Here is an 11,796-nt window from a genome sequence, read left to right as displayed (position 1 = left end):
GATAAAATGGAGTTTCAGTGTCGTCTTAATGGCCATATATGAAATACTGAGGCAGACTTGATGCATGACCGGCGTTCATCGCGGCCAGAATTGAAATATGTAGACTTGTGCTGTAGAAATTGAAACGAATAGCTCTGTTATTTTGCAACTATTTCAGTTAAGCCCGATGGGCAGTGCACTCTGGATGTTATTGAAGATTTTCCGACTAGATACCTTTTGTTTGATATTTGTATTATTTTGTGAGAATGCGTGTTTTTTAAATAACAAAATACTCAATACGAAAACGGCCACAATATTCATTGAACTGCATTCTCGAATTTTATTTATCAGCGGACAAGAGGGCGTATGTTTGAATGTAATAAAAACTGTGTACAAAAATACCAATCGAAATCCCTTACGGTCTATAGTACATAAACTTTAGTGTTTACTTTTTAGTTTATTTGTACAGGAAAGATTAAATATACAGGATAAAAATTAAATAACGCGCCAACGGATAGCTTGATGTTATGTTTTAACTATAGATTCGTACAAAATAAAAATGAAACCACCTAGAAATCACTATGAAGGATTCTAACTAGCTTCATATAAAACATAAACGCATTATCACAAACGACCTCAAGAACAGGCAAACTAATTATATTTGTTTCAACCTGTTTTCTATTCAACGAATAAACTACGCGATACAAATCGAGGGTGATGTATAGGTAAATATTTATTGTACAGGTGGTATAAACCGCCGGAGGATATTGAAGGATAAATTGATTGTGGCGGGTCGGTTTTCCATTTAGATATGGAAATTTCCGGGATTGTGTACAAAAAAATCTTTGATTTTACCTTTTTTTCGACAAATCACGCTAAGAGCTTTTCGAGGTTCGACTCTTTTGTATCCTTTACGAAATTCACGCTCGCTATCAAATCAGTCTAATTACTTCCAAATACGCGCCTATGCGCCGCCGAAATTCCCTTAACAATGTTCCGTTAACAATGAAAATTCGAACGTATTGACAGAGTTTGTTCAAATGTATGCTGAGAGACTGAAGTAGGAGATACTACAATTTACCCGCTGTGGTTCCGTTTTAAGGACGGAGGTATCAATTACTTGCATGAGACTCGAATTTTCAGTTAATTTTATAACGTACGTACGGTTATAATATTAATTTACAGATATATTTTATTCTCGTGAAACCAGCGCTGAAGAAACTAAATTTATGATATAATCTAAAAGAAAAATGTTGTAACCAAATACTACATAGAGGGGCATATATTCACGAAAATTATCTCAAACAAAATACAACCTCATTCTTAAATATCAATTTCATCCATATATGTTTCCCAGGGGCCCATATATAATAAAACATCAGTTTTACATCCCAAAGCCTTACAACGGCCTTTGAAAAGAAACGTGACCTCTTTTCTCGATTTTTATTAGATTTGAAATGAATGTAACGGATAAACTTCGACAAACGATCGAGTTATATGACAGTAGACTCGCTCGTGCGAAATTAATGCAATAGAAAAGGTCAAAATATTGTTTTATCGTGAATGGTATAACATGTTTGTTTGAACAAATTGCGTGATATCAACTGAAATGTTGTCAATAAAAGTGTGGTTAGTAACAGTTACTTTTTACATATATTCAGTTAACAAAGATACGCAGAACATTAAAGTTATAGAGGCCTTATGACTTTAAAGTGATGATTCCTAGACAAACGATTAATACTAAAATATGTCCATATTGTTTTTGTTTTATTTATGTTTTCTTTTGAGGTGCAACCTCCCCCTGCTCTGCAATTCACTTTAAAAACTTATTAGCGTTAAAAAAAGAAAAAAAAAAGTACGAGACAGGTACTTTTGAAAGAACAACGCCCGTTTATCACATATTTAATTAGATTTATAAACTACACGTAAAAAGTAAAATAAAAATCGATTATTAATAAGTCCAATAAAAAGTAAATTAAAGAGTCTCACAACATCAATGGACACACGTTAAATAGAAATATTTCATAATATTGTGTATGAAGAATAATAATAAAACAAAGTGCTTTAGAAAGCAATAATTCTAAAAGCCTACCATTATAATTATGTGCACGATAACATCGAAATAATAAATTATTATATGTGAGTTATTATCGGATGCACGTTATTTACGACCCTAATTTCATTAAATAGATATTTGTTTGTAGCTTTAAGGTTCTATGCAACATATATGTTCATTAAATAGCAATTAATAAATATATGAAAATGGATTATGATGAAATACAACTTAGACAAACTTTATTGTGAACAAAAAATTTTCGAAGCAGAAGAGTAGGTAAATACTTCCTATCCTAGGAATAGTACCAATAATATGTATTTAATATAGTCTCAAATTTATAAGTTCAATCCATTGCGACAAAGTGCTTTGATATGAAAAAAATATATTGAAGTTGTTATGATTAAAATTACAAAATAAACAGTATTAGGTGTTATACAATTTCTAATACATTAAAATTGTCCACAAAAAACCACACAAAGTATATTATGTAGTATGGATTTCATATTCTTTCAAAACATGATATAGACATGTTTCCACTTACTTTTGAATCACGTGGCTTACTCCCGACATCTAATTCAATCGAGTTCGTATCGATTGAACATTGATTTAGTGCTTTTATACTAAAAACAGCGCATGATTCATTGAGTTTTGGTTCAAGATGGTTCAAGATATATCAATCGACAATTTTCATCTGTTCCGTTAATGTCATTCACTATGCATATAAAACTAGGATTTATTGCAAAGTAAGAAAGAAGGAATTCAAGATCGAGGTCGAATAGCAATTGTAATCGAATTGAAAACAAAATCGATTTCTGTGGTAAAACTCGAATGTGATAACATGTCTAACAACTGACTAAGGGACAACGATAAAGGTTAACCAAATTTCCAAACAGTTAATTCTTCGAATGAAATTGAAATGAATGGACCGAAGTTATTTCTTAATTAGACGACGCCAGAAGTTTGTGTATGCCTCCTTAGAGTGTCGAAATGAGAGTTAAACTAAAGTTGTTTACCTTTCTACAGAGCTGTTTATATGAAACTTCGCAAATACGTCCCCGCAGAAGTAAAATTAAGCTGAAGTGCCATAGACAAACTTAGACGCTTTGTTTCAGGCAAAATATGAATTTCGTATGCCAATCCATTGGGGATTCATTTGGCTCCGCTAACTTTCGAATATCGTTTTTTCGTCGCCACTTTTGTTGGAAACTACTAGAACTATCTTTTTCAATTTCTAATTATACTACCACATTTGCATCCACATTATTACGAAATACAGACAAATAATTTGTTTGCTTTAAAACTCTGCGATTCATTACAAATTAATAACCGATACATTTTATGAAAAAGCATTTTATATGATAACCAATGAATTTCAGCATTAAAATGTAATTAATGAATATTTTAAATCTAATGAAATGTCTATAGATTTTGTGGTAAAAATAAATATAAAATATAGAAACACGTCATTCCCTTTGGCGTTGATAAAAAGTTGTTTTTCAAAATGAAATTTGAGCTCATTTAAGCCAAAAATTTGCATTCCACTACCAGTTTGTAAACCAGATGATTCTTGTACCATTGCTTTAAAATTTTCAGTTGACCCTTTGATCAGCTGTAAAAGTGATTAAACGAAGTATTTCTCAGTTTTTAATTATCTATATTCGATTCTTCTTTGTCACGGTTATTCTGCGCGAATGAACTGTTGATACTAACTGCAATGGAATGTTTGTTTCCAGTTCACTGTAAAGTGTATTCTTATTCAAACTATACTCTTATTTTATTTATTTCAGGCATGTTGAATATTAAATGAACTTCTTGTTTTACTAACTGTCGTTGTTTTTAAATAAAATTCTTAGTGCGCTTTTATGTATTGACATGAAATGGCAGGTTTTGGTTGTTTGTAAAAATTTTTCAATAGATGAAGGTAGATAAGGTATTTTATTATTTAAATAGAACTAAGATAAAGATTTTAACTTTCATATTCAGACAAGTGGGTAGGTGCAGTGAATGGCAAGTAACATGTCAGATGGCGGCGGTTTGATTTCCGCTATTACAAAGCTATATTGATAATTGTATCTACTTGTGTATTTAAAGTAAGTTACTGTTAATATATAATCATTTCGATTGTATGTATTTTATCATCGAAAAACTGTAAATACCGTTAAAATTTAATATATTTCGCGTGATTGTATTCTGTGAAAAACTTGTGCGTGTTACATATCGCTTACTAATCTAAAGATTTTAATTTAGCAGATTTTAATCTAACGAAAAAGAATGCCTTGAATTTTGAGTAAATGTCTTTCGACAGTGTAAATATAATACAAGCGTATTTATATTTAGATAAAACATAAATACCCTCGTAAAAGAATAACCACCAATGACAACGTTTTGTAAAATCCACGCCAAAACAAAGTAAACAAAAAGCCTACTGCTACCCCATAAAGGCGTTGTAACATATCTTTTCAAATCTTTTGGGTAATGAAATCTGAGCTCAGTAATGTGGGGAGACGGATTATCGAGCAAAATTGTTAGACTCCCTCGATTCGATACGAATGATTTATTTTAAGGATAATACGGCAAATATTTTGTAAAGTTTGGTATAAAGGATTTCTATCACTGATGAAAATGTATGTTATTGTGTGAGACGTTGGACAGTTATGTGTGTGTAAATGCAATATTCTGATAAAATGAATTTGTGGTTATGATGAAATGAAATGAAAAATTTGAAGGAATCTTTTTGTGCCAGTACAGCTGAATGTATATGGATGATATTTTAAGCGGATTAGATAATGGTTTGCGCAAGCTCAGAAGCAGGCTAGTATATTTGTAATAGTTTAAATGTTGCTTATATAATTATGACATTAAAGAAAAATCTTACTATATATTTATTTCCTTAAATCTATAAAAATACATCTTTGAAGGAATATAAGAGGGTGTATATAAAAATAAAAATTATACGCATACTTTAAATCTATAGTTAATATTAGAGTATAAATTGCGTTTTGTTTTGATACTGTTCCTAAAAATTTAATTCTCATTCGATTGGATCGAACTTCTTAAATTTCATAACTTTTTAAGCTACATAAAATTCACGATGCACCATAAATTATACAGTGTGAAGAGTCTTTAACATATATTTACATGCCGCATCAACGCATGTGTATGTGTGTGTGGTATCGGTATTAGTTTGAATGTAAGAGATGAGGGGAAAATACTCGTGTAAAGTATTATTATGACACTCATCCCTTAAGTAAGAACCCTTCCACCTTGCTGAAGAGATGTATTGGTGTGATTTACAACTAACATGTATTAGAGACTCTTTAAATATGTGTTAGTTATAAATTTGTTTAATTTTGCATCCATTTCTTTATATTCCATTTGAAATGAGCACATCATTTAGAACGTATTTATTAATTTATGTTGTTCTCAAAATAATGGTTAATGTACGTATTAATATTACCGACTTAAATGAATTGAAACCATTTATAATCCAGTTATTTTCAAATATGAATATGAGCTAATCGGATTTTGATATAATTTATCGTTGACATATAAAACCGTAATGAAAAGTTAGCTACCTATATTCAAAAAAAATGGTTGCCTGTAAAGTTTTACGGGCGGAGATTTTACGTGACAACGTCTTTTTCTCGGTAGAATATTTATTGATATGAATATTATTAAATTGCACAATAGGAACAAGGAATTGAATGAAAATAAGAATTGCACAAATTTTAACTATAGAAAATACATTTTGTTTACTAAAAAGACAGAGACAGAGACACAAGCACGCGAAGATTCAATGCGCCTAATTCTCTAGTGCTGCGCGCGCGGCGGACCGATCATAGTTCGGTGACTCATCGTAACGTTACTGGGCGTTACACTTTTTCATGAGTGACTCCGAGCCGCAACCTAATTTAAGACGTTGTCACGTCAATTAACTTCTAAGAAATGGGAAAGCGAAATTTATAAAAAGACATATTTACGAGATATTACACATATATAGATACAAATAAGAAGAAATAAGATGTTACTTTCAGCAATTCCACTAAAAGTACTTATTCAAACTGTATAAAGAACCAAATTGTTTGAGCAAAACAAAAGAAATTGACTGAAAATAAATATGATGAGAAAGTTTCATTCCCAATACATCAAAGTGAAAGACAATAATACATATAGTGTAAAATATTCACTAAGCTCGAACTGACTCTACTATATTGAAATGTTCCCGACATATTCGGTTTTACGTAGCGATTTTGTGAAATATGTAATATCATTGTATAACACACTTTTTGTCTAAAATATTTTTATGTGTTTATAATCGATTATAATATATTATGGTATGCAACTTATAGATTTTTATCTGTTTGTTATATTGATTATGATTGAAAAGCAGAACTTAATTATGAAATTAAAAAAAAAATACCAATAATCAATGAAATCTTCTTTTAATATTAAACTATTCGACAATGACTTTGTTATGGATTGAATTCTGGCAAATAATAATGTACCAGACGATGAAGGAAAGGCCCAATTCTTGGAAAACTGGAACAAAGTTTTATTTAATTATTAACGACAGTTTAGCTTTTAGCAAGGAAGGAAACCCAAAAATATCCCAACAATTAAGCACATACTTCCAACTTCATCACAGACAAATCTAATAAAAGCTTCTCAATATAGATTGAAAAGTTCCCCAATACAGCAAGAACATAAAATGAAAGCCCGTCAACAAAATATTAGTATTCAGGTGACGGTAAAAGGGAGTCAACGCATTAACCTTTAAAAAGGGGTCAATGCGTGAAACTTGTGTCCCCTGATATCTTATTCTGGACAACTATTTGTTTGAGGGTTCCGTAGCGACAGGTACTGCCACGGAATATTGATAGGCCGAGATTATTCGCTTACAGGAATTAGTTTGCGCTTAATGAGTTGGGTAAGTGTGGGTGTATAGACTTACGAACTCCAACGGTCATATTATAAAGTGATTCCTCTTTAGGGTTCACCGCCTTCTTGGTCTAATTTATACTGCAAGGAGCTACCTACGAGTTCGTGGCTGCTAATGACTATTTGAAAGCTTATATCAAAATAATATGTTGTATTGCAGTCATAAAGCATGTGGGATTTTGTAATTGTAACATCACAACCGACCACTGAAGTACAGGTTTTTGTTAAACAATTATAATGCCGAATGCCGTAAGGACATGTCGCACACACAAAATTTTTGAATTAACACAGAATGGGCTGTTTTGCTTGTTTTAAAATTAGAACAATGTATTATTACTACATGTATTCTTATAGCCGCTTTTATATCCTCTCAACAGCAGTCGTGTGACCTACATAGGTCTAAATCTAGGAAGACCTAACGGGAGACTAGTAAAGTACCTTTGCGAAAACAGCGATTACTCAGCAATCACGCCATATTTTTTCATTCTGTAAACGACATTATATTTTTTTGATATACTGCCTTCTTTTCAGTTAAAAAAGAAAAAAATAAGGTAAGGTAAAATATTTATTTGACGAAGTCAAAAGTACTAAGTCATGCAGACAAATACATTTCAAGAAATATATATAATTGGATTTTTTTATAAGGCTATGTCAGATAACACGCGTACTAAGCTCGTATCGTAATAAAAAATTTAAAATATTGTTTTAAATTAAAGCTGTTTAATATTAAAATTGATTAATATGTATCACACATATCACTCTTCTTTTCTTATATATTGCACTAGAAGCTACATTAAATTATACAGCGCTTAGTATTAAAAATTAATTTTATTAACAATTTCAACTTTTGAATGAATGAATCGATTGAAAAACTTCAATAGCAGATAGTAAAAAACCTTAAAATGAAAATCTACTGGTTTCCACGGACCATTTTACGAGAAGTTCCAACGACTGCCTCTGTCAGGTGAATAATAAATGTGTAAGAAGTCACAGTCCTTTTATTTCTGTCACTTGCCAACTCGGCCGTTCTAAACATACTTTGCAAATGCTTGCAATATTTATTATAATAATACATTTTAAGCGTACAGCAATGATTGTAAATATTAATTTTCTACAAAATGGATATTTGGCGTTTTATTTTACATAATGTATATAAATTATAGAAGTTACACACAGTAATTTACGAAATTTGCATATATTTTAAGTTACAATAAGTTATTGGAATAGAAGCAAAATAAATAATTATGTTGTGTAACGTCACAGAGTCATTAATTATAATACTGAATGTACACAATAATAAGAAGTATAGCATGCTCATTTTGAAATGCAATCCTGTTACTTTGGTATCAAATAGCTCATTTGCTATGAAATGGATTAAAATAACTTCGAGATAAGTTTATACTACAGAAAAAAATTTAATTACCTATTTGGTTGAAATAACACAACAAAGGAAAAATCAATAAAAAAATACGATTTATTTAGTACAGATTGAATTTTTTCGTGCTTCGTTATTAAAAAAGTAATAATAAATTACAAAGTCTAACTATTGCATTATCTTGCTTTCAAAACAATGAACCGTTACTGTATCTGTTAGTCAACGTATAAATTATTAGATTTATTTTCCAATACATTCAGCCTAATGGCTATCACATTACATCTCTGACAATAAAACTAACATTCATTTGCTAACGATTCACATAACAATATCACCCACGAGCAGCAATACAAAAGCTGATGTTTGTTTTACGAGTATATTCTGACAATTGCGATTGAAGAGCCCTGTAAAGTTACATCGGTTACATTTACTGCCATTGTTCAGATTTATGCGTCGATCGCTATGAAATTTATGATATACGACATTTGTACAATATCGTGTGTAACCTGCATCATTAAAGAACGGAGTCACAAATGACAGTCTGGTATCTCGCTTTGACAACAAATGAATATTACGTCGAGCTTAGTATGAGCTACATTTTGCTTTATATAATCTGTTGCATTATTTATATTGGTAATAGTTATTGTTATAAGGAACAAACCCCGTATTTTTTATTGTTTGTTGCTGTAGATACCCATCATAATACAATCCTGCTAGAGGTCGAAATTGAGAAGTTAATTGATACTTTCCCGATGTTTGCCACGGATCAATTTTTGAATATTCTAAGTCTGGACCTTCAGGGTTATATGAATTCTCCACATGGTTGTTTGTAGGATAATATGGATATTGATTATAACTATTGTAATTTGATGGTTGAGTTGGATATATAACTGCGTTATGCCAAGATGCATCACTTCTGCTTTCAATATTTTCTTCAATATAATTATTCTGATCGGTGCTGTTCTCCGAGCAAAAATTTTGCCAATCATTTTCCAACGATGGAAGCATGAGATTATTATGAATTGGGGTTTCAGTAAATGTAACAGTATTAACTCCATCATTTTTATAAATTGCAGTTGGATATGGTCCTAGATCTAGTGTTGTTTCATTTGCATCTAAACTGTCTGTTACAGTGGTACTGTCTGTACTTTCAGTTGTACCTAAACTATTTTCATTTGTTATTTCGAGCGTCGTATTATTTTCAGCAGTATTTTGCCTAAATGTGTCTCCTTCTGAACTATCTTTGTCGCAATCGTTACCAAGTTCTTCCGCCGCTTCATCATTTGTGTTATTATGTGCTTTGTTGGAATCTTCTAGAACCAGTTTAGCTGGAGAAATAATTTGAACTGTTCCACCATTTTCATCGTAACTGTCATCAGAATTACTTTCATGGATATGAACACTGTGTAGTTGATTAAATGGTGGAAGCACAAATATTGGTGATAGCACGTAGGGTGGCAATTGCAGGGCAAAATTTTGACCTATTTTATATCCTTCCAAGAACCCAAGTAGTGGCAAAATATGACGCTTTTCTCTCTCTTTGGGTGGAAGATTTTCAGCAAATGCTAAAATAGAAATCAATTTAATTATTAAAATTTTGCTATGTTTTTGAACAATATTTAACGCTTGGAGTATTTGTTCTTTGAATAATAATCTTAACGATGTACCTGTTCATGTTGTTTCGTGGAACGAGCTTTTGAACATAATTGAGACTACTCCAAAAATAATTAGGAAAGTGTAGAATTAAGATATTTTGAGATATTTTATTAAAAATTATAAAAGTATCGCAGTGGAAAATATACATTTCATATTGATTACTTACAAAAGGTAGAACAGGATGCCACAATAGTAATTAGGAACAAACAACCACCCACATACATTTTGCAGTTTCAAATGATACGCGCAACCGTACTGCCTTGTTATCATTTATCATTAAATGAATTTATGCGGAGGATAGAAATACATGTTACATTTCACGGCGCCTTCTGACTATTTTATGTTCATTGAAAATGAAATGTAAACAATTGACAACCAGTAAAATTTGTTATTTGTAACTTATGTAAACAATGTATCTGTACTAATATGATAAAGCTGAAGAGTTTGTTTGTTTGTCTGAACGCACTAATCTCAGGAACTACACTGGTCTGATGAAAAATTCTTTCAGTGTTACATAGCCCATTTATTGAGGAAGGCTATAGGCTATTAGGTGAAGCTGGGGCGGACCGATAGTAATACAAATAGTGTTATGCTTAAAATAAAATCATAACATGACAATTCACAAAGTATATATATATAAGTTCACATGAATTTATGATGGACGACGGTACAATAATAGGTTACATAATAATTGAAATTGAAGCGGGCAAAAAATTCAGATCGAGTTTCCGAATTCAGTTATTCTATTAGCATATTAGCTGTACGTATAGGAAACCTTATATCAGAAAAAAAAATTAGAACTAGGCTTGAAAATGGATTAATTTTCTTTAAGGTCCGCGAATATTTTGACCAGATATGTATCAATGTATATACGTTATTAAGTAATAAATATTTTATAAAAGGACATAGACACTAAAGTTAAATGTATTAAAATAAAACAAACGTAACTCTTATCGTAATGCGGGTATACTGTTCACACAATATGGAAAGATTTCACTTTCATATAAATGTACTGTCTCTAATAGAAACACTAAGTTCCTCATAACATATTTTTTTCTTACTTCTATATTAAATAAATAGGGTAGCTAAATAATTTGTAACAAAGCTGATATCTACTTAAATAATAAAATTTTGAATTCTATCAAATTAGATGACTTGTCTCCAATGCAGTTGAGATTTAAGACAGACACCTATAATTTGCAATTGTAATTTTCCAAATAAATATAAGCAAAATTTGCTCAGCATATATTTTAAATTGACAGTCTTTTGCGTTACTTTTTTGAATTCAGTCAGTTAGTCATTGAATTATTTCGTAATCATGTACGAAACTTTCATATTTGTTTACACAGCAGCATATCTATAAGACATTAAAGTTTTGCGAAAGCAAACATTTATTTGTTTAAATTATGAACCTGAAGCTTTAAACTCAAAATTAAAAGGTCGGTATACAAGGCAATATATTAGGGCAGACAATAAAACAAAGATACATCCAATTGTAATCAATGAAGAAAAGTTTTTATCCACTATAAAAGGCATGAGACTTTTCTAGCATTTCCTGTATTTAATTTTAATCATTTGCTATAATTTAACACCGATTTTCTGTGGTAGTATATAGTACCTAACCCGGTACCAGCTGTATCAATTCTTGCCAAAGCGTGCTCGACTCCTACAATAAAAAACTCAAGTATTAATTCAAGAACAATTTTCATACTATCGATATTAATATAATAGATATCTACAACGTAAGTCTATTTTTTCCATATATAATATGTCTATTCATAAAAATACGCAA

The 11,796-nt window shown here is 30.8% G+C and overlaps 1 protein-coding gene across 1 annotated transcript; it reads right to left on the bottom strand.

Moving 5' to 3' along the window:
* Positions 1-8,368: 8,368 nt before the first annotated feature.
* LOC119830887 lies at positions 8,369-10,276 on the bottom strand. The gene is made up of 2 exons (XM_038354072.1): positions 10,171-10,276; positions 8,369-9,913 (listed from the first exon to the last, which is right to left on the bottom strand). The coding sequence occupies exons 1-2, from the start codon at positions 10,226-10,228 to the stop codon at positions 8,970-8,972; spliced, it is 1,002 nt and encodes a 333-aa protein (XP_038210000.1). The 5' UTR covers positions 10,229-10,276; the 3' UTR covers positions 8,369-8,969.
* Between the last annotated feature and the right edge of the window lie 1,520 nt (positions 10,277-11,796).

Source organism: Zerene cesonia, chromosome 12 (assembly GCF_012273895.1).
Source record: "Zerene cesonia ecotype Mississippi chromosome 12, Zerene_cesonia_1.1, whole genome shotgun sequence".
NCBI classification, from domain to species: domain Eukaryota; kingdom Metazoa; phylum Arthropoda; class Insecta; order Lepidoptera; family Pieridae; genus Zerene; species Zerene cesonia.
This window is presented reverse-complemented; position numbering and strand designations above follow the sequence as displayed.

Coding starts and splice junctions, on each gene's coding strand:
- LOC119830887 (XM_038354072.1), bottom strand. CDS start 10,228: ATGTATGTGGGTGGTTGTTTGTTCCTAATTACTATTGTGGCATCCTGT. Junction 9,914..10,170: donor GGCATCCTGTTCTACCTTTT/GTAAGTAATCAA, acceptor TTTCTATTTTAG/CATTTGCTGAAAATCTTCCA.